Source organism: Photinus pyralis, unplaced genomic scaffold, assembly GCF_008802855.1.
Source record: "Photinus pyralis isolate 1611_PpyrPB1 unplaced genomic scaffold, Ppyr1.3 Ppyr1.4_LG3a, whole genome shotgun sequence".
NCBI lineage: Eukaryota > Metazoa > Arthropoda > Insecta > Coleoptera > Lampyridae > Photinus > Photinus pyralis.
Window position 1 is genome coordinate 16,785,560 of NW_022170509.1, and position 23,587 is coordinate 16,809,146.

The 23,587-nt window shown below is 36.1% G+C and overlaps 2 protein-coding genes across 5 annotated transcripts in view; one reads left to right on the forward strand and one right to left on the reverse strand.

Moving 5' to 3' along the window:
- LOC116165547 (E3 ubiquitin-protein ligase HUWE1-like) overlaps positions 1–17,474 on the reverse strand; it is a 45,981-nt gene extending 28,507 nt beyond the window's left edge. For 3 of the 4 annotated variants that reach the window (XM_031480090.1, XM_031480089.1, XM_031480087.1), the window contains exons 1-13: positions 17,162–17,474; positions 16,810–16,876; positions 16,687–16,757; positions 15,874–16,184; positions 11,432–11,671; positions 11,116–11,376; positions 10,792–11,063; positions 10,381–10,738; positions 7,858–7,959; positions 7,203–7,812; positions 6,958–7,152; positions 1,045–1,808; positions 414–996 (exon numbers count right to left, since the gene is read on the reverse strand). In XM_031480090.1, the coding sequence (XP_031335950.1) occupies positions 414–996; positions 1,045–1,808; positions 6,958–7,152; positions 7,203–7,812; positions 7,858–7,959; positions 10,381–10,738; positions 10,792–11,063; positions 11,116–11,376; positions 11,432–11,671; positions 15,874–16,137 (3,649 nt within the window). In that variant the 5' untranslated portion in view covers positions 16,138–16,184; positions 16,687–16,757; positions 16,810–16,876; positions 17,162–17,474. Of the gene's footprint in view, positions 1–413; positions 997–1,044; positions 1,809–6,957; positions 7,153–7,202; positions 7,813–7,857; positions 7,960–10,380; positions 10,739–10,791; positions 11,064–11,115; positions 11,377–11,431; positions 11,672–15,873; positions 16,185–16,686; positions 16,758–16,809; positions 16,877–16,944; positions 17,062–17,161 lie in introns of those variants that run through there. The other variant, XM_031480088.1, reaches the window with a different exon arrangement.
- A 1,499-nt stretch (positions 17,475–18,973) lies between these two features.
- Positions 18,974–22,616, forward strand: LOC116165651 (V-type proton ATPase subunit S1). Its single transcript, XM_031480271.1, has 8 exons — positions 18,974–19,173; positions 19,232–19,343; positions 19,397–19,670; positions 19,719–19,804; positions 20,005–20,156; positions 20,208–20,309; positions 20,795–20,996; positions 21,049–22,616. Exons 1-8 carry the CDS (start codon positions 19,067–19,069, stop codon positions 21,259–21,261), a joined length of 1,248 nt encoding a protein of 415 aa, XP_031336131.1. The 5' UTR covers positions 18,974–19,066; the 3' UTR covers positions 21,262–22,616.
- The last annotated feature ends 971 nt before the right edge of the window (positions 22,617–23,587 follow it).

The window sequence follows — 23,587 nt, forward strand, 5'->3', positions numbered from 1 at the left end:
TTTATTTTGATGCACGAGTGTAATTCGGGAGAATATTTCCCGAATAAACATTACAAACTCACCTTACCTACTTATAAAAAAATTATTAAGATTATCAGCACTTCGCCCCAGATGTAAATTATGGGGATTTCTTGTGGGACAGCTTTCTAACAATAAAGCATCAATACTTCTTTCCCTAGACAATTTGCAAAACCATTCCAATAAAAGAAATCTGTAGAAGAACCAACACATTGTTGTATGCGCTAATAGATGGAGCAAAATAGAGGGATAGCAGGTTTTTAAATAAGGGGACGATTGAAACAAAACTTAGCGTGCTTTTTCCCCTTAAGATTGACCATCTGTAGTATATGTTGTCTGTGATAACGTATACAATGCAATTTTTAGTTAATCGTACCAAATGCTTTTTCACCTACCTTCTGGTAAATCGGGATGTTCCAGGCCTTCGCTCAACTTAATGGTGTTTCCGGCACTAAGCGCCCATTTGAACGTATTAAAAAACGTAGTTTGACCTCCTAGCGAAACAAATTTTTGAAGCATTAAATGGTAGGGATAGCGTTTTTCATCGAACAACATGGGACTAGTGAAGCCAACGCTACAAATTAGGAAGGTTAACTTGAACTTAGGAACGGGACTTTGGGGAAGTTTAGCGGAGTTTAATCCGTTCGCTAGGAGATAGTTCAATGCTGTTGCAACAGCACGCGCATTCGGTGTCGGAAAGAGCGGTGTAGAAACTATATTTTGTCCGCGTCTTTGACGTACTGGTGTACCCACACAAAGCTTGACCAACAAACCAAATAACTCTGCGAGGGCGCGGCCTAATCGTGATGACGCACCAAGTAAGGGTTTGATATATTTGAGTTGTTGACTAGTCGGTTTCGATGTTATTTGTTCCCCATCGATGTCCATTGTTTGGATCTGGGTTGGGTTTGTAGACAGACCCTCCAAGGCGGAAGCGACATTGGCTGTTGAATCAGTAACAGAATAACTGCAATCGGCCTGCAATGAATGTCATAGATACGCAAATGAAAAAAGCTAAACACATACCCTATCAAATACAGGTATATTTAGCCGTTCCATATCTTCTCGCCCAAAATCGCAATCAACTGGTATAGCGTCATCGCTACATAAAGCAAGCAGAAGAGTACTTTCCCACACAAGCGACGTGTACAATTCCGCTAAATTTTTGAGTACAGCAAGGCCAGGCTCCGAACCCCAATGTTGTAACGACAAAGTCCTAATTTCGCTTTGTCCCGTTCGACAGACATGCACAAACATCAGGACATATCCATGCGCCGCCGCCATAGCGTGTAATAAAGGTGTCGCGTTTGCATTATTGAATGCAGTTTCTAAGTGAGGCGCGTGCGCCAATTCGTGAAGTAACCTCGAACTACTACTGGTATCCAAATCTGAATATAAGGGTTTGAGTCTTCGTAACACGTCGTTTAATTGCACCAATCCGTATTTCAAAACTAAAGGCTCGTGCGCCAAATTCAGTATGCTCTTGCACACGGACGCGACAGCTTGAGCGGAAATTGTTACGGGACAGTCGACAGGCAAATTGGGCAATCCCAGAATTTTTAGTAACGGCTGCAGACCGCTCTGGTTAACAAACTCTCTACAATGATCGTCGGTCGAATTATTACTTAAAATCGCATCAATGAATTTCATGATGTTGAGAATATAATCGACGAGTGCGATTGGCGTTTTTTCATTCGCACCGTTCGTTGATGACTCTTGAGACTCGTTTTGTGCATTGTGAGATGAAGTGGACGCCTCTTCCTCGTCATCGTCTTCTTCGTCAGAGGAGCCTGAAAATACCAAGGGAATTTGATTAGCTACACTTCCACGTTAATATGGCACAGATGTAAATATAGCTCATAACGTAGGGAAATTGAGAAACGTAAAAGCTACTCTTGTAGCTAGCCAAACTTACCTTGAAATGTATGCGCTTTAGGTTGGAAACTCTGATTATTTTAAAGAGAAGCATCATAACGCTGCCATTTGAAATTATTTCACATATTTTGAGGTTAAAAATTTTTTTAATACGACCGCCATCTTGATTTTTTAATGTCAGCATAGACAGGGGCGGACTGGCACGGGGGGGGCGGGGGGCGATTGCCCCACCTAGCCTGTAGATCATAATGGCCCGTTGGAAATTTATAAGTATGTGCTGTATTTAGTTTCTTGCACTATTAATAAATTATTAACACGTTTCTCTAATTGGGGTTGATGTTCGGTTGTTAAAAAATTCTGTTTTAATTGAAGTGTTTTACAATGAATTTATCATTTTTTGTCGTAGTAGTTTGAAAGTGCTGAAATACAATGATAGGCGACGCACCTCGTGTGGATTGTATATTTTGTGACTTTTAATTATCAGCTGCAATTTAAAAAAAAACTGTATGGTAATTGATTTTCGAGAAAGTACTTTAAAATGTTTTTGTGGTGCACCTCAGAACTAAAACCCCCCCCCCCACCCCCGCCACCTTCATAATACCCACTAATACTTTAATGGACCCGTAATACCCATTCCGCCCCTGGTCATAACCTTCCTTTTTTACCAAAATTCAACTCACCAAAATTTCGGAAAACACTTTTTTCTTATTAATTTGGGTTGGGTGCGTAGAATCCAAAATCAATTCGTACTTTTTCGATCAGACTTTCTCAAGCAAAAAGTTATAGACTAGAAAACAATTTCGAAAAAAATCAAAGCTGTTAACTTCTTGAACTAGTAGCCCAATCTTTGGAACTGTTTGAAATTAGATCTACAGGCACATTATAAGAAAATTCTTTCCGGGTCGATCTGAGACAATTTTTTTGGTAATTTATTTTCGAAAAGGAGTACTTAAAATGTTTGTGGTGCTAACCCCCCGCCCCCTTCATTACTACACTAATACTTTAATGGCCCGTAACCTATGCAATTCCACCTGGCCCGCAGTTACCCAGTCCGCCCCTGAGCATAGGTCATGTGAAAGCTTATTTCTTTCTTTCTTACTACATGTGCGGTGTTAAATTAGAAAATCATGCAGGACAATTAGAAAAAACCTTGCCATACGCTTGGCTGGCTTATGTATTGCATGTATATATGCTTCAAATAAAGGCAAACATATCGCATATAGTAAAAAGATGTGCTCATGCGCAGATTGCGCAATGGCAACTTTCTTCGTCTTCGTCCGTGTTTTAAAATCGTTAAGTTAGCAGATGTCAAAGCTGGACAGTGGTACTAAGGGTCCCTGGTTCGAATCCGGATTGGGCATGGATATTTGTAAATGTAACCCCGCCCACTCAAAAATAAAGGCAAAATAAATTATTTTAAAAAAATAGTCAGAAATACGTTTGGAGTAATGGGGCAATGCACATGTGACGCTGACACCTATCCGATACCCTGCCCCATTACTCCCAATACATTTCTGACTATCTTGATAGAAAACAGTCCCATCGTCCCTATTACTTTGCAGGTCGTACGCACCGGGCCGTACGCACGCCTGAATTTAAGGTTGCATTAACGATATATACAACATTTTTAGTCAGTTGGAGGGCTCAGTACTGAAGCAGCTGAGAGGGACGAATGCCTCCTAGCTGTGCAAGTCCCTTACGCAATCAAGGATGAGTCTAGGGAGTAAAAAGAGGAAAGAAGCAAACAAGGAAGAGTAGTTCGAAGGTGCAAGAAAGTTATAAGATCACCGGTCCAAAAGAAAGCGAAAGCGGAAACACAGGGGGGAGAGAGAGAGAGCGCGAAATAAAAAAACGAGAATGGAGCGAATTGGGGGGAGAAAACATCGAGAAACCGATGGAACAAGTAAAGGGACAAATAAGAAGAGCGACTACTGAGACAATGGAGCAAATAGAAGAATGAAAGAGAAGATGATGGAAGAAATAGGAGGATTAAGGGAGGAAATGAAGAGAAGCAAAGAGCAATGGGATAAAGAAAAAAGAGAACTTACAGAAAGGATAACTAAACTCAAAGAACAAAGTGAAAGAAAAGAAAGAGAAAAAATAAAGAGCATAAGTGAGTAGACGGAAAAAGGGAAAGAGGCTGGAGAAATGGCTAAAAGAAAACCTACATGTAGAGAATGTAAGAGGCAAGAACATTTGAAGTAAGGGGTAATAAGGTAGTAATCATGGAACTAACATGGGAAAAGAAGGAGGAGGTTATGAAAGGAAGGAGAAAGTTAAAGGGGGGCACAATATAAAACGGTGATGAGTTGACATATACAGAAAGAAGGGTACAGAGAGAAATTAGAAAGTTTGCGGAAAGGGAAAGAGCAAGAAAGTAAGATGGAGATATAGGAAACTAATGGTAAAAGATGAAGAATGGAGTACCAAAGAAAAAAGATTAGTAAGAACAGAGAGGAGAGAACGGGTACGGAAAGGGTGGGGTTTGGATGGAACAGCAAAAGAGAAGATAGGGAGAGGGTGAAAAATGGAAAGGGGAACATGAAAATACATATTGAAATGTAGCAGGAGTAGTTGGTAAAGACGCTCGATTCTGGGAGTTTGTAAGAGGAGAAGATGTCGCGGGGATGGTAACAACATGGATACAAGAAAAGAATTGGGGCAAAATAAAGAACAGGATTCAGAATGAATACACATGGAACAACCAATTTGCGAAGAGACCTATATTAACAGGAGTAAAAAAAAGGGATGGGAATGAGGGGAAGAAACAAAAGAAGAGGAAGGAATACAAGCCAGACGCAGAAGTGAAGGGGAAGGAAATGAGAGTGATAACAGTATACCACAGAAAATAAAATAAAAAATATGGTACTAGGTTGCGCTTATCGTCGAGTGTGAGTAATAGCGACACCCATCGCACGGAAAGTGTGTTCTTGTCCAAATATGTATTTTAAACAGAAATAATTCACATCCATGAGAGGAAAGGGAGGTTGAAAGTCTAAAAAGGAAAGATAAAAGATCAAAATATGAAGATGCAAAGACATACAGTTATGGACAAAAGACAAGTGGTCAGTGGAGCTCCATAAAGGGGGACTAGAGGAATAAGAAGAAATAGGAAGGGATACAGAGGAGGAGTGGAATAATATAAAGCAGAGTATTAAAATGCAATAACGTACAAACAAATAACTGAAAGGTAGGGGAGAGAAAACAGAAAGGGGTAGTGGGACAAAGAGTGTACAGAAGAGATGGAGAAAGAAAGAAGAGAACAAATAGAAGAAAATAAAGTGACAGAACAGAAAAAAAGGTGCAAAAGAAAATCTAAAGAAAAAAGATATTTAATTTCTACTTAAGAGACATGGAAAAAGAATTAAGACAGTGGCAAGGTGGAGGGATAGTAGTGGGAAGAAGAAAAATTATGGTCCCTGGCACACGCGGATGACGCAGTAATCATGGCAACAGAGGTAGAACGATGAAGGAAATAATGGGAAAAATGGGAGTATTGGGAAAGAAAAGGAAGAATGGAAATGGTGGGAGACAAAATAGGAGAGATAAAAGAAATTAAATATTTAAGGTACCAAATGCAAAGAAACAATGGGTTAAATGCGCAGACAAGAGAATTAAGGAAAAAGGGAGTTGGTTGCGATTTTAAAGTGGAGTAGGGATTTTGGTCACATATGAGTTTTGCCCGTAGCCCGTAGCGGGGATTTTGTTGCAGCAGTTTAGGCAGTACATATACCCATTAGTTGTTGCAACATCTATGATTTTTACTGTATTGTTTGATATACAGTGTAAAAAGCGATGGGGTATACAAGAGGGAATTTTTTTTTAAATATTGATTTATGAAAAAAATTTATTCTTCATATGTTTTGCTTGCTTTGAAAGTACCAATAACGTTTCGATTGTTTGTGGTTTGATAGCAATACTCTTATCTTAATTATAATGTAGAATGATAATTTTCAATAAAAAAAATTATTTTATTATTTTTCCAGATTTCTATAAATAAATTTTAGATTATCGAAACGTTATTGGTACTTTCAAAGCAAGCAAAAAATATCATGAAGAATAAATTTTTTTCATAAATCAATATTTAAAAAAAAATACCCTCTTGTATACCCCCTCGCTTTACACACTGTATATTTATTCAGGTGTAGATCTAGTGAGTCTGAAATTTGCAAATTTTCAAAATCATGAAGAATAAATTTTTTTTCATAAATCAATATTAAAAAAAAAATACCCTCTTGTATACCCCATCGCTTTACACACTGTATATTTATTCAAGTGTAGATCTAGTGAGTCTGAAATTTGCAAATTTTCAAAATCAGCCAATAAATAAAAAATGAAGGTGGCCTTGAAAACTTTGATAACGGCATCATAAGTTTTACAAACGATAGCACAGGTTCGCGAGAACCTCAAGTCTTGACTATTGTTGATAATAATGGAGAAACGCCGGTTTCCTATCGAAATTTGAACACCCTGTACACTTTTACTATAAAAGCAAATTTTATACTAATCAGCCAATATTCATTTGGTATTTCTGCCACTCTATTACTGCAAAAAAAACAGCATTCCACTAAATCCAAATGCATGAGCCAAATCACTTGTGAAAATTTTACTTTAAAAATCAACTAACTTTACAAGTTTTCTAAAAAGAAAAAATTTAAATGTTCAGTGTGTTGGCACTCTGGCAGGTTAACACTTCACTTGACTAAAGCGAATTTTGGATTACGCTGCTGCTCATTTCCACGGAGATTACAATTTTCATACTGACCTAAACTCTGTTCATCCGTCTGACGGTTTTAGATCTCAGCACCGGGAGCTCATAGAAGACTATGATTTTTTTATTTAATGCTGAATCTAGTGCACATACTATAAAATAGATTTGCGCATGTGCATGTAAGTTTTAAAAAGGAATCTGTACTTTAGTTTGGATTTAACTCACCAGATGCTTTAATCCAATTTGCTGTGGCCAATTTACAACTAGTCATGAGCTATCTGGAGTAAATTTACATCTGTGATAATTTATCCAACAAAAGATAAACCCAATTATAGGACAAAATACATGCATACCTTCATTATTAATAGGTGTTCGCACCGTTACAGGAGACGACTCCGATTTACTATGTGGTCGCCAACAAATGTACTTCGAATCTGTACCTAGCTGGCATAATTCGTGTAGAAGCTTCACAATGGCGGCTATCGCATCTGCCTTCAGACTCGGCTGATGGCGCATTAACTCGTCCATTGCGTTTCCCAAGTTTGAGGCTAGAAAAGAACTTGAGTAAAAATCCGAACGGAAATAACTCACGACTTACCTGTGTCTCCTATTGGGTCAGAACTACGCCTACGGCGCATTGCGGATAGGTAATGAGGCGAGACTAACACCTTAAATAGTCGATCGAAAGGTTTGCACTTGACAAATGACTGTAAACCTCTCGCGTTCAAACATAAGGCGCTAAATACGTTAGGCAAAGAACCTAATACTTCTCTGGTAGCAGGAACGTCTTTAATTAATAAGGCATGCAGTATTACGTCGGTGAGTCCGTTATCTTGTAACGTGGACAGTAAGGTCGGTTCTTGAAAGACGTACACCGTAACGAGATCCGTCGCCAACAAAAACAGGGATGGTCCGTAGTATTCCGCATTAGCGATGATGTGTTTTAGTGCGGAAGGTAAAATTCCTTCCATAACATGGCGGACATTATCAGAAAACATGGTATCCTGCAACGCCTTCTTTAGGAAGTTCAACATTGATTTCAATAAGGCGGCACGTTGAGGAAGGCAAGTTTTTCCCAAGTTGGAGGTATTGCTTTGACACTCGTAATTACTTATAAAATCCTCGTCCACATCGGAAATGGTAAGATCAATCGAAGCTATAGGTTTAAATTCGTAGATTTGTTCGGGTCGACACAGTTGAACTTCCACCTACAAACATTATTTAGACTCGAATAGTTTTAAATAAAGACATACGTCTAAACGATTAATAAAACTTTGAAGTCCTCCATGATTATGGAACACTTGCATGTCCATATTTGTAATTAGATCGATCACCCTTACGGCGCGAGTTACAAACTGTAAAATTTCTGTTAAAACAGCTGTGTAGCTAGAGTAGGTACAGATTTCAGAAACGGTCAAAGGTTCGCGCAACTGACATTCGGTTAAAAAATTGCAAATCTATAAGATATTCCCAATGGTCACTAGTATCGAGTTCCTGACGAAAGACATATTTTCGTTCATGTTCGCTATGAAGCGGTACATGTGTAAATTTTTCCGCCAAACAACAGAGAGAAGAGATGACGCAACGAGAATAGTTACAGAAGTAAATTAATTTTTTTTTAATCACTTGACTCCTTTTTGAATATCATCCATGGTGTTTATTTTTGGAAAAAAAATTTAATTAATCCTGATCTTCTTAGATAAAAATATAGTGTTCCCTTAAAAAATGTTAACTTTTTTACCTTATCCCATATACTTATTTCAAAAATGTGCCGGATTATAGATCAGGCGAGTCGCTAATTACCGGATTGTCTAGCGCCGGGTTACCGAACGCCCACTGTATTTTTTTCCTGCCCAATTTAAGAACTAGGATCATTTTTTAACTGGATCACCCTGTATACTTTAATCTAAAAAATTATCATATATATTAAATAATCTTTTCAGAAATATAAAAAAAATTCAAAAACAATTTTTTCAAATCATTTGAGCTTTTTTGAATTTTTTTTAAGCTGTTTGAATTTTGTTCAAAATTTTTTCAATTTTTTAAACCTTTTTTGGATTTTTTTAATCACTTGACTCCTTTTTGAATATCATCCATGGTGTTAATTTTTGGAAAAAAAATGTAATTAATCCTTATCTTCTTAGATAAAAATATACAGTGTTCCCTTAAAAAATGGTAACTTTTTTACCTTATCTCATATACTTATTTCAAAAATGTGCCGGATTATAGAGGTCAGGCGAGTCGCGAATTACCGGATTGTCTAGCGCCGGGTTACCGGACGCCCACTGTATTTTTTTCCTGCCCAATTTAAGAACTAGGATCATTTTTTAACTGGATCACCCTGTATACTTTAATCTAAAAAATTATCATATACAGTGTGTCCCAAATCGCGCGGGATTGCATGGGTAACTTTGTTATTATTAAAGATAGAGAATTGGTTAAATGGGCAATGTTTTGCAGTTTTGGATGCTTATTTAAAATTTCCTTATGGAAATTCAAAATGTCACATAGGTTCGACGTAAATTCAAAAAAACTAAAATTATAAAAGTAAGTACTTAATTAAAAAATAAAAGTAAAGTGGAAGTAGCTACCACTACAATAATAATAATAATCATCAATGGCAACACGTTGCCTAAACTAAACTGTCTTGAAGTGTGTTTCACTAATAATGGCCAGTATTTTAAACATTTGGTGTAATTATTTTCATTGTTTTGTTGCCTCGAATAGATTTTGTTTTGTTTTTTTTTATTCGTCACAGACTACTTGATTAAAATACAAAAACCGTTAATATAACTGGTATCTTATTTTCAATCTTATGTTATGATGGCTCGTTGAAAAGGGAATTAAAAAATCTATCAAGTAATCTAAAAATCCAATATGGCGCCCATTTAACTTTAGGAAGTTGGTAAATGTTCCTCAAAGGTAGCCATCTTGAATTTTTTTTACATCAATTCTAAATTAAGCGTATCAAAGACAGCCACTTTTATATGAAACTTTTTTTTATATCTCTTATACTTTCGATGATATAAGACATGACCAATTTTAGTTTTTTTGAATTTACGTCGAACCTATGCGACATTTTGAATTTCCATAAGGAAATTTTAAATAAGCATCTAAAACTGCAAAACATTGCCCATTTAACCAATTCTCTATCTTTAATAATAACAAAGTTACCCATGCAATCCCAGGCGATCTGGGACACACTGTATATTAAATAATCTTTTCAAAAATATTTTAAAAAATTCAAAAACAATTTTTTCAAATCATTTGAGCTTTTTTGAATTTTTTTTTAATCTGTTTGAATTTTGTTCAAAATTTTTTCAATTTTTTAACCTTTTTTGAATTTTTTTAATCACTTGTGTCTTTTAAATATCATCAATATTGTAATATGTTTGGAAAGAAATTTAATTAATCTTAATCATTTTAGATTAAAATTAGATACAGAGTGTTCCACTTAAAAAAACTGAGTTTAGGTCGGTTGACTTTTTTGAGCGGACTTTGTATACTTTCGAAAACTGCAGATTATTCAACAATCAGTTTTCTGTACTTCCGTAGTATGTTCCAAATGGATTCCTCGCAGTGGCGGAGGAAAGGGGAGGCAGCACTAGTGAAAGGCAAGACTCGACTGTCAGCTGGCGATGTTCTTGCAACCTGTCTTTCTGTCCTAATTGCACATACACCAAATTAGGTTACTAATTCAAGTCAAAACAATATTATATTTTAGCACTTTTCTGGAATCTTTGACCGTTTCTGTGCTAACAACATAAATACATTACCGTAATGTGTTCAAGCTCAACCCCATTCCAATTAATGACCTGAAGGAGAGATTCCATCATCCCGCACGACACCAAAGCCTCCCCACCTGCTTCGTAACTGGCAAGATGATATAAAAAAGAGAACAGCGCGGTGGCTAATGGCAATGGAAACTTCGAACCGATGTCCCCACTTTGTGGCATATCTAAATCCGCGGATTTATCTTCCTCGCTCGTCGATGCCAAAGCTAATGGTTCACTTTTGACAACGGTCTGCCGCGTTAGCGAAATAATACAATGGCGCACTAACGTCGGTAGAAAACCGTGATACTGATTAGCACCCGTTACATCTATTATATTGGCTAGTCGAGAACCCGATTTCCTATAACAAAAAAGAACCAATGAATAGGAAATTTGCATTCGAAACAACATTACTTTGGAAAATGCGGATTCCTATCTAAATGTATGATTGACGTCAACGTCCTCAGGGCTGCAGATCGAATATCGACCATCTCCGGATTATCGAGCTCTATCAATTCGACTAATTCCTCCAAAAAACCGTTATATAAAAGAGTGTGAGCAGAATCTTGCAAGGCGTTCGAGTACACCAATACAGACAGTGCCTGTAGACGTGCCTGAACACATAGCAATCGAGTCTTATATTCTGCAAAATGGTGCGCTAACCGTACATGTGTGAATAGCCACATCTAAAACAATTTAGAGTTAATTAGGTAAATTTTTTGATATTATTAACCTAACCTCTTTATCGGGCGGTATAAAATATAAATGTACTAATCCCTTCATTATTTCTGCTGGAGTTTTGTTTAATTTGTCGACATTCTCTATATGAATATAGCTAGAACTTTTCTTTAACTTGGTCTCTTTCAGTTCCTTATTTTCCTTGTCCGTAGAATGGTCCTTGTGGAACTCAAAATGGAGCGTGGTCGCCGAATGAGGAATCGGAAGGTGAGATATACAACATTCGGCTAAACCGAAACCGTTCTCTTTTCCACCCCAGCTCTAAAATACAAACGGACCTTAAAAATCTGATCGTCGTAAACTGTTGCTCAATTACCTCGGCCAAGTAGTGCAGACGTGATAATAAAGCTTGACGTTTTTCGTTGGCGAGACGTGTTATGAAATTACTACGCTTCGAAAACATATACAGCAAATTCAGGACAGCCAGAACTACATTCATATCGCTAGAACTCATCAACGTGAGAAGGTGCTCCATGGAGTTGTACAGGTGACGAGAAAAAGAATGTTCGATGAGGAGAGTGGTAAAATGTAAAGTCCATAACAGCAATTTCTTATCCTGTATAAAAACAATTTCAAATGTGATGTTCCTGCGTAACCTTATGTTAACGTTGCTGCAGATACTATACATTTCCAAAGAACAATGTTTATAAAAATCCTGTTGGGGTAAAAAATGAGGTTAACTGAGCTCTGCTTCCATACGAATTAGTCGTTGATTCTTTTTAGTGCATGTTCCAATGAAGTTGGGTGCGCTATTGCAGCCACATTCTCTGTTGGTCTGTCAGTCCGAGATATTTTTTTTTGAAATTTTAACCAAAGACGCTTCTCACGAAGACAAACATATCGTATATATAACAAAAATAAGATTTGCACATGCGCAATGTCAAGCTTTTTACTTTTGACAGTTCTTAGATTTTATCATTCCCCCTTTTATGCATTTTATTAAAGGAAAAAACCCCAGGCTACGCCACTGGAAATAGTTGCGCGGGAAGTGCAACAATTCAAATTGCATAAGAACGAGGTTCAGAAGTGAATGATGCTTTTCGGCTCTTGCAAGAATGAAACAGCCTGGTTCGAATCCGGGTTCGGACATGGATATTTGTAAATGTATAGTGGGTTGGATTGGTAGAGCAGCCTTGGCTGAAACCCCGTCCACTCAAAAATAAAAGGAGAATAAAAAAAATAAAAAAAACTGCGAAGTTTTAGTAAAGTAGGCAGAACATAAATGGCATTCAATGTATGTGTTTGAATAAGTAAATGCATCCTTTATTTTTCTTTGTAATTACTATGATTAGCATAGGATGGGTATTAACGATTTAAGTGCCTTGTGTCCCATTTTGGTTGAGACTGCGACCTGCGCCACTTTTTAGTATAACTTTTAATACCACAAACAGAATCAATCTGGATTTTGTTTCTTCGATACAGGATGAAAACGAAAAGTTTGACTTTTAAAGATAATATCTGAACATATCTTACTAGCCATGTAAGAAAAACGTAAAAAGCTCAGATATTTGTATGTAGAATACAACGTAATCAAAAAAATTTTTTGGACCACTGTTTCCGAGATATTAACAAAGTTAATATTTTTTAATGCAACACCCTGTATATTTTAACGTCAATTTTTCGCATTCTTTTTCGTGATTACATTGATGCATCACAACCAATATATTATAGCATAATTTTTCAAAATTTTTAAACACATGTTTCTACCGCCAGCCATTTTTATTGATTGGTATCAGCTGCCTTAATTACCATGGATATATTCAACAAGACAAAATCACAATGAATCCATGGCCTACTGTTTAAAAACTGTAAAAAAAAAAGGTTTTTCTGGCTAAAATGAAAAAATATAGGTTGTGATGCATCAATGTAATCAGGAAAAAGAATGAAAAACAATGACGTTAAGATATACAAGGTGTTTAAAAAGGCATTTAAACCAGGTGTCAAATTCTTGACAGAATAGCTTCCTAGCTGAAACCAAAAATTGCCAACATATGTTTTTTTACGCATGCATTTTGTTTGCTTTTATTAGAGGGACCTACCATCCAATTTTCGTTAAAATTGCTCCATAAATAAGAAAGTTGGATGTTGCACATGCGCAACTCGATTTTTTGCGCATGAATTTTGTTTGCTTTTATTAAAGGGACTTACCATAGAAATTTCGTTTAAATTGCTTCAGAAACAAGATCGTTGCGTTTTGCACATATGCAACACAATTTTTTGACTTTGACAATTTTTTTCTCCGTTTTTTGATAATATAACCCGGCCCAATTTTTTGTAGGTTGTACACAGGAAAATAAGGTCTTCCAAATAATAGAATAAAAATTTTAGGTTGCTATTTGAAAAAAAAGTTCGATGCCGTTACGGCGCTCCAAATTTTTTTTCAAAAATCCGGCCCGTTATTTTTCTGTTCGGTATGCCTAAAACATATATACAAAATTTCAACAAAATCCGTCGAGCCGTTTTCTCAGAAAATTGCGTACAACGTACGTACGTACGTACATACAGACGGAAAAAAATTTTATTCTTTAAAAGTTGCTTAAAATGGTCTAAAACGTCGACATTTGATGAAATTTTGAAATGTTCAAAAAACGGCTATCGCAATAGCTACCTAGCACATGCTAGGAAGCTAATAAAAATACCAACATATGGTCTAATCTCAGAACGGTGGTGCAAACATTTTTTTTTACTACACCACTGGAGTCTATGTAAAAATATCTAAAATAAGCACTTTTTACCCTTTTTCTATCTTCCATGGGTAGTAAGTCAAACTTTTGGTTTTCACCCTGTATCTTCCAAACAAACGTAGTACTAAGCACTCTACGCAGGCAGGCGCTAAACGAAATCAAAAAGACGCATGGTTTCGCTGTGAAGGTCAGTGCAGAACTGAACGCGCGGGGAGGCGGCACTGCCGCGAAAGCTATGCTCCAAATTTCAAAATTTTTTGAAGAAAGGGGGATTAAAATTTAAGGCGAGAAGGAAGCGTTTAACTTAAAGGATAAGGAGTTTTTGAAGTAAGTAACACAGTCGGTGGTGGAAGCTATTTAAGTTCCAAATTTCTACAATTTTTTAAAGCAGTGAGGCGAAGCAGGACTTTCCAGATACTTTTACTTTTGTGACTTGATAAATACGGAACCCAAAATCAAATTCATTTAATTTGCGATTTGCGGCTTTATGGTTCAGTGGTAGAGCATTGGACTATAAATCCGGAGGTCGGGTGTTCGAACCTGGGTTGAGGTGAATTTCGCAGAGATGGGAATTACTTTAGACCAGTTTCGAGCATTCTGCCGGCTACTCCGAAATAGGTTTTCCTGCAGTTTTCCTAATTCGTAAGGTAAATACCGGAGTAGTATAGAACAACTTAAGACCTTCTGCAGAGGCACCTCTAAAAAGCATTATGCGGGTCACACTGTAATTGGGCGCGAGCCTGTTGAGGGCCCAGAACAAGAGAGGGATAATAAATAAATAAATAAATAAACAAGCACAGATATGATAAAACGGTTACAAAATCCCCATATAAGAAAAGCAAACCATGCCAATTAGACATTAGACATAGAGTTTAAAGCTATTAGTGGATCAAGATTCTGCGAAGATAAAGAAGAAATGCTGTTAGCTGCAATAAGAACAAAAATAGCGAATTCATTCAAAAAGTCGGACTTTCTTGAATTACCCTGAGTTGCTCCACTTCTTTTGATACAATTAAAATCAATTAAGTTTTATTTCGCATATCCAAAAACTATCTTTTTTATGCATGTATTTTTGCTCATATAGGCACGTTCCATTAATTTATTTACTTGTTAAGTAACGTGTTACAAGGTTTAACAATCAAACATTCAATTTATTAGGAAAAATGTAGTTTTGGTCCCCTGCACCAACCATTTTTTTTTAAATACTTAATTGCTGCACCCTATATATTTATTTATTAACAGATTTTGTTCAGTTCATTATTACTATTTATTACTTTAAATTAAAAACACGAGTACATGAAATTTAATTCATCCATTTGAAGTAGAAAATACTTAAAATAGAGTTACAAAGTAAAAGTTTTTCCAAAAATCTCCAGACACCTCCCTACCTTTTTAGCCACGCAATAATTATACTGTCCTCTAATAGATATTGCAAAGCTGGCATCCCTATTTATGAGACTCTTGGGGTTTAATGGTATTTTTAATTGTATAACTGGTGAATGAAATGGTTAATGTTATACCCATGATATTGTAACACGTTACATTATATTCATCTGTTTTATTTATTATGGTAATTATAGATATTAGCTATTATTATTAAAATTATATGTTATTAACTGTCCTATAAAATTGGCTTTTGGTGTTGTGCAATGAGTTATTATTGTTTTTAATTCGCTCTTGATAGAGTACTTCATATGAGATGAATCTTCAAGTCATCGTGTGGGATTTAAAGTCATTGGTTTAGTGCAATTAATCCAATTTTTCATTTCATTGGTTTTTTTGTATTATTTATTTTGAGCTAGTTAAGAAAAAAAGAATTATGCTCCTGTCTCCAGGATAAAAAGATTATCATTATTATAACAAGAAAATCAATTGGGAATGATTTTTTAAACACATTCTATTGCAAAAATTTCACTTGGAATTTGTTCTTAGGAAATGCACCATACATCATTATTAACATAAACACAACTCAAACAAACAAGATTACAAAAGTGATAATTAAGAAGGATTGCATTATATAAACAATGCCGTAATTCAATTAAGGCAAACATGATCCGTTGATAAAATATCTTACCGAAGCGTCATAGCAAGTATCACAATTTAAAGCCCATTTAAGGCCGGGGGCACTTTGGGTGGCTTCCTCCAAAATGGAATCGAAAACGTCGAGAACCCCGATCCAGTGGTAAAGTTCACATTTTCCAAAAGTCCACGTACTTATCTTCGAAAGTTCCTCCAGCAGAGTAGAACGAGAGCACTGACGAAGCCGTTCTATTAGGGCATGACACTCCGCCGGAATTTCGGAGGTGCCCTTTCTCAAACGAGTACGGTCGATTTTCATCTTGGCGATTAAAGCCAATATAGATTCTTCGCAGGAATATTAAGAATCTGAAGCAAAGAAATTGTTGATATTAAAATCAAACGTCAGATAAAATGTTTTTTAGTAAATATATACACTTGGGCAGATTTCTAACCAGATGTAATTTACTATGCAATTAAAAAAAACTATATGACTTTCTGATCAAACCATGTCACTAAAGAACTGTCTTATTTTGTTCCCCCGAGTTTTTGGGGCGGTAAATACTCACATTTCAAGTATGCGGTTGCTGTCTGAAGGCACTCTACCGAACAAACTTATTATATATTTATATATAGGTAAAAATTGCATGTACAAACTGCAAATGAGTTTTCAACAAAATTTGTGCACAAATCCCGAATGTTGACCAATGGATGACCATATCACTAACCATATACCCCGGAAATTCTGCTAATTTGAATGAAAACTATTGTTCCGCAAATGCATCCCAAAGTAAATACATTTATCATGCGCTTGTGAACTAACAAGCTTAGCTCACATTTGCACTAATACAAAAGAAAAGAAGGTACTAACCGACATTGGCAGAACTATCATATTATTGTAAGGTTATTTCTGATCCATTTTTGTTTTAAGGCTCAGCAACACTACAAATGAAAACTGAATTAACACAGATTAAAATATCAGGTAAATACTTACAATTAATTAAAGGAAAACGTTAAATCCGCATCTTTACAAGGTACCCCTCACAAATTGAACAAAAGACCTGCAATTAAATTCCTCCCTTAAAAAATGTCCACAAATAATCTTTGAAAGGAAGCCATTAAACAATACCTGCAACGTAATTATAAGCTTCTAGAACGTTCTAAACGCGAAAAATTAACGAAGTAATACTAGACATAAAATTTGCAAATATCATTGCATGATCATACGTACGCTACAGTCGCCATATTGGAGAAAAAAAAAGACAAACAACACATATACAAACTTGTTAAAATATACAATAAGCATTAATTGTTGGATTCAAATTAATATATAAACCGTGCCGTACCTCTTCTTTAGTAATAACTTTTTCTCTAACGTTATAATCATTTGTTTGGTTACGAATGTCAAAATTTTCACTTAACACAATGACCGTTGCGCACTTGGTAATCAACGACACTTCTCAAGTATGTCAAAAAATAAAAGTCCCCAAATAAAACTGTTAACACCCTTTTCGGTGCAAAATTAACCAATTGGATTACTTTCACTTTATTTATTCTCAATTTAAATTTCACGCCTCGTTTATTTAAGCATAAAATGGAGAATATTAGCCAAGAATTTGGAAAACTCCTACGGGAGTTGTTTAGTAGATTCTAAGCCCCTATTATTTAGGTTGGCACCCCGAAAAGTCATCGGCGCAGGACTGAGAACTGGAACACTATTTTTATTACATACATGACACATCGAAATTATTCTACAATATACCCTATCTTTTATTTTCATTAATAGGTTAGTTTAGTTGTGACGTAAAACTTATGTTGGCATTCCTGCCCTGCTTCCCAACAAAAGTTATTTCAAATGTGAATCTCCCGCTATGCCTAGGTTGCATGTTAATGTGCACCAAACTGGAAAAAATAGGTACAGGGGAAACGTCACCAATGAAGAGCGACGTCTCCATAATTTTGAAAATGTCAGTAATAAGGTCAAAGTATTTTGAAGGAGTTCGAGCCCTCTTGAATTTTGATTCCTTTAATTTAATGGAAATAGATACATTATTAATATTGTTATGTGGTCATTTCAAATTTCAATAACATGCATTTTGGTAAGTATCTTCAAGGACACCAATAGGGTTGGAAGTTAGGGGGACGGGGGGGAAGTACATGAAACCTTTGAATATAAAATATTTATATCCAAAGTTTGTAGCCAAATTCTTGGCACTTCTATAGCACTTTATTGCTACTCGCATTGTGGTCTTGCACTCAAAAACTCAATGGTATGTTCTTTGTTCACGCAGGATAATACGGAAAATCACCTTCGGATGATGTGGCTAAGGAAGAGTTTAATAAAGGAACAGAAACGAAATTCCCTGTGAGTCCGGCTTTTCGTAGATCACTGATGGGAATTTTGGAGAAATTTCCTTTCTCAAATTCGAGTTTGACTGAATTGTCTACCGTAATCCTTAGACTTTTAGGATATTGGGCTTTTACCAGGAGCCGTTTTAATATCGTCAGCTGTCTTTGTTAGGTACCAGAACGATGGTGAACCTAGAAATAAGGACAAGAGACTGCCCCGATGGGATCTTTACACGTTCGGGATACGCTGTTCTCAAAGCGGTCTAGGGGGCCAAGAGATGGGACGGTCAAGTTTCTCAAAAGAGGACTGCATGTCCCTTACCATTCTGGCAAGGCTGGCAGCTCAAGCAAGATGCGGGACCTTCCTGAAAATAGTTTCGATGCGGGAAAGGCATTTGTGGAACAGTGGTTCCTTAGAACCCGAGATCAATTTATTCAGGCTCAAGGTCTCGCTGTCGAAAGAAAGCTCAGAGATAACGATCTCTCTTCGATGGGAGTGTCGGGCGCAAGCTTTTAATTCCCGACGACGTTTGGTGGACCCCTTCTTTGCCTCGATACAGGCGGAGAGGCGCACAACATGCGTGCAGGAGCTCATTGCTGCTCACAAAGGGTTATTGTCTGCACTTCCTCAGGCACCCGGCACCTTTCACCTCGTGGAGGTAGGGAAAATCACCTTCGCTTCTAGAGATTCAAGAATAACCCCCCTGGTGCTGCCATCTCCTGAGAACTTGTAGTGTTAAGAAACATACACATTATAGGAAACTATATTGTAGATGTCGCTACAATAGCGAAGTTTACCATATGATCGCGCTCTCAAACTGCAGCAGAGGTGTATTCCGAACATTTCACGTGATCTCGTCTGTTGCTGGTCACAAGTTAATTTTTAGTCGGTTTTCGTTAAAATGGGTGTGCATAATTCGATTTTGGTTTTATTAGCAGTTTATTTAATATCATTAGTAAACGTCAGTTCTGCAGAATGTGTCCCAGTTTTTATGTGGGGTAATGTCCAGTAAGTTTATTTGGATTTTTTTAAATAGCCACACCTATCCCTTAAATGAACTTTGCAGGTACAACGAATTGGTCTCACCCTTAAAAAAACTGAACCAGGAAAGTTTCAACGACGTCCTACAAAATCAAATCGATAAGAAAAGCCTAATCGTTGTCTTTGTAGAACAAACGGTGAGTACGGTCCACCAAATTCTACAGTAAGTGCATAATTTCTAAACTTCCAGCTCAGCTCTGAAGATTTTATTTCCGAAGACGAGAACGGCAAGAGCATTTTTGCTACGTTGGATCTTTTAAAAGAATCCACTACCGTTAATTATTTTCAGTGCGTTAAAAACCCAGTTACGTCTATTACTAGTTTGAAAGAAAGAAACGTTGTTCAGTCTTCCTTTGAAGATGTTATGAATGAACCGCTAAAAATTCAGCACGGAGATGTCTTGCTAATTGCTATGAATGACGCTAACGATGACGAGGATAGAATAGACATGCTACATAGACACGGTAATAGAAAGAATGATGAGAATGGTTATTTGCATTTATCCGTTGTAGATCGCAACATGGCCACCATTTATGCACGTTTGGTTAAAGATCACAAAGATATTGTTATGATATATACAGCATATGGTCCGTCCTGGGTAAGTTAGTCCGTAATTATATTTTATTTTGCCCGAGGCAGATTTGACCCTATTACCATTTTGTCTTATGGATCTATATTGCATTTTGAGTATGTAGAAACCATGTGACTCCTAAAATTGTAATTATGATAAATGACACGTCCAGACCTATCATTTTCACTTTGTGAACACGTTTATAAACTACTGTATATGCTTCACAGATAATATCCGAAGATGTTCGCAGTCATCGGCATATTCGTGATGTTAGCAAACCGAATGATACTGAACCAGAACCAAGTTACCTAGTAATTAAAAACAACGATATCCTTATTAGTTCAATGTCGAATCCTTTGCTCGTGTGTAACGGAACAACGTAAGTTAATAGAAATTCGTTTCGATATTCTAATAATCGTTAATGTTACAGCGTCAGCTTAGATACTTTCACTGAGATTACTACGGAAAATAAATCGGAGGAAGGAATGAATATTACTTTAAAGTCGCCAACTGTTACGCATATCACACTAACGTAAGTAGTCTAATTTACACGATTTTCTCGCCGCATGGTTTATGAATTACAATTAAAAAATCAACATACTTTAGGCTTTCATAAACCACATAATGGTCTGGCGGTGCTTTTGTGCATTTTTAAATGAACGAGCGCGATCGTAATTTTCGTAAGACCACACTGAGAAGTGTCTTACTTAGAGATGTCCGGATTAGCATGTGTCGGGAGTAAAAAAGCTGCACTATATATTGATAAGTCATTGATATATTAGTGTTATCAGTTTATACCTACCTACAGTTATCAGTAAATTGATAATTATCGACTTATCGGTATATATTGATAGCTATTGTAATTGATAGTGCCCAGATTTATTCAGCATTCTACAATTGGATGCCCATGTCTATCGAATTTTATTGTTACATCAATGGTTACCCACAATCGTAGTTATCGGTATATCGATAACTCGATAGTTAGATGTTTACAATAATGTTTCTTTTTCCTTTCAGATTTGAATTTCTTTTTGCGGGCGGTTATTGGATCATGGATAACATTACTGTACTTAACACATCCGCACCGGAGCAAGACAACAAGTATTATTTCCGTGTTAAGGAGTTCTATGCTCCGGAATTATTTTCGTATCATTGCTCCAATATGTTATTCTATTTTCCAAGGAATCCGAATCAAAATTTATCATTCAAGGAGTTACAAGTAAGCCGTAGATACAACACGCGCGCGCTTATTTTATTGATTTTTCTTTCAGATACAACCCTTCCTTAATGAAACCAAGGTGAAATTTGGATACCCGTACGATTGTGTAGGATTTATGTCTGCTCCAATATGGTCTGGTTTGTTTGTTACGTTTATTCTCGTTTTAATAATGACTTGTGGCCTAACAATGATGATGGACATTAAAACAATGGATCGTTTCGATGATCCAAAGGGTAAAACTATAACTGTTACCGCGACAGAATAAACACAACGTAACTACTTAATCCGGTCACACTGTTGCCATTTTTAATACTAAAATAATACTGTCTATATATTTCTCAGGAAATGATAACCTCTTGTGCCTTTTGCACAAGTATATTCGTTGAAAGTTTGAATTTTTCACTGTTTTAATATTTCAAATGTAAGTTTGTGACGCGGATATTTAAATCCTGCCTTCCAAATACCACAGTCGCGCACTGTAGTAACATAAAAGGAACTTATATCAAATGCCTGTTTCATATAAGTTTTCTTGTAGACTGTGCAGTTGTTAGTTGATATTGTGATATTTATAGCTCATTGTCTTAACTTCATCTGCTGGTCTTTGAAAATACAATTAGTGGCAAATTGTCGATCGCATTCCCAGGTTTTATAAGTGTACGACAATAGTATTTTTAAAATTTAGAATTTGTATAAACTTTTTGTAGAAATATAAATACTCTGCCTAATAAACACACCAGAGACAAGCAGTTTGTAGTTATTTATTTTATATTCCTTATTGGGGTATATATTTCTTGTTATATTTGTTCTAGAAATTTATATATATGCATATACATAATAGTTTTGTATATATTAAGTTGACATATTCACGTAATGTATAAAAGTGCACTTAGGCTGTAAGTATTCAAATGAGGAAATTCTGTATTATGTACATATTATGTTGTAAAATGTTAGCTGTAGCTTAAGTATAGCAGTGCAGAATGGTGAATATACAGGGTAAGTCTTAAGTGTGATTGCTTTCTTTGTGTGTTCCGTGAACACGCACAAGGATTGGGAAATGGATAATTGACTTATCCTTTAGTAAGAAATTCGCATTGGGGCATCTTATATATACAGAACATTAACCTAAATTTTTTCTATGTTAAGGTGTAAATGTATGCGGCAAAATAACTTTAGAATTATCCTGTGTATATCGTCCTTTTGTCGTTTCAGTTATTAAATACAATAATTTGTTTTGGTGTTGGCAGTAGTAACATTAGAAGGTTGTAACTACATACAGGTATATAAACATGTTAATCAAACTCATTTTTGGGACTTAAATTAGACTTTTAGAATCGTTGCTATAGTTAACAAATATCAATGTCGCAAAATTTATATACCTGTGGTTGTACACACATACTTTGTATGGTGTCAATGTTATGCAAATGTATTGTAGATAGACTGTATTAAATTTACTTTGTAAATAAAAACAGTGCTGTTATTCCTACTTAGAGCAAGAACACGCACAACAGCTATGTGCAGCTGATGTGTGATAGGCAGTCAACTATGAATGTGTGTACTTGTCCTGCTCTCAACATGCAGCACTACAAGATTACTTATTAAATACACAATAATAAAGTTCTATTTATTGTATGAATATGTCTTTACAACAAACAACTCCTTATTTGAAGCTTAGGCGCTGGTCAAGTAAAGGTGTTCTAAGTCCACCTATGGAGAACTAATTATGTTTTACACAGATTCAGTTCTTGAAGCTGTAATAACATTTATAAAGCAGATTTAAAGATTATCCAATGTTATCTAAATGCCATATATTAGCCATGCCTAACTTTCTAAATCCTACTCTACGAAAAGATTTTGAAAAGGCTCTGGGAAACTTTTACTTTCCTCGCCAAGAAATACAAGCCAGACAGGTCAGCCCATTCATTTTGTCCCTTTTCAGAATATACAACACGAATTGATTCTCTCTAATCCTACCTTAAGCAGCACTAGGACCCCTCAGAGTCCGACATCTGCAGTGGGCAGGGGTGCGTAATCCTGGGGTCATCGAGGGCCTTTTAAGACCTCTTTGTACTCCATAGCAAAATTGAAGGGTATCGCGCCTGTTTCCCAGGCTAGATTAAAACCTTGACTGGTGTTGGCTGGCAGAGGACCCCGCTTGTTTGGGATAGCGTTATCTACCCAAGACACGTTTAATGAGTGATCAGCGGGAATTCTTTAGAATTTGTCCACAAAGCATCGTTAGATGACTTCCCATCGAGCAGAGCTGGGCAGAATACTTTCAAAAAGTATTTGAATAGTAAATACTTTACACAAATCAAAGGTAGGTATTTGAATACTTTTACGTCCAGCACAAGCGAATACTAGATACAGATACATAGAAAAGTACCTATTCAAATACTTTAAAAAATAAGTATTCAAATACTTTAGAATGTATTCGAATACTTTCAAAAGTATTCTAATACTATCAAAGGAATTCGAATACTATAAAAAGTATTCGAATACTTTGAAAAGTATTTCATTATCTTACTTTGAAAAGTATTTGAATACTTGTCACTCAAATACATTAAAAATTTAAAATAGTATACTAGATAAAA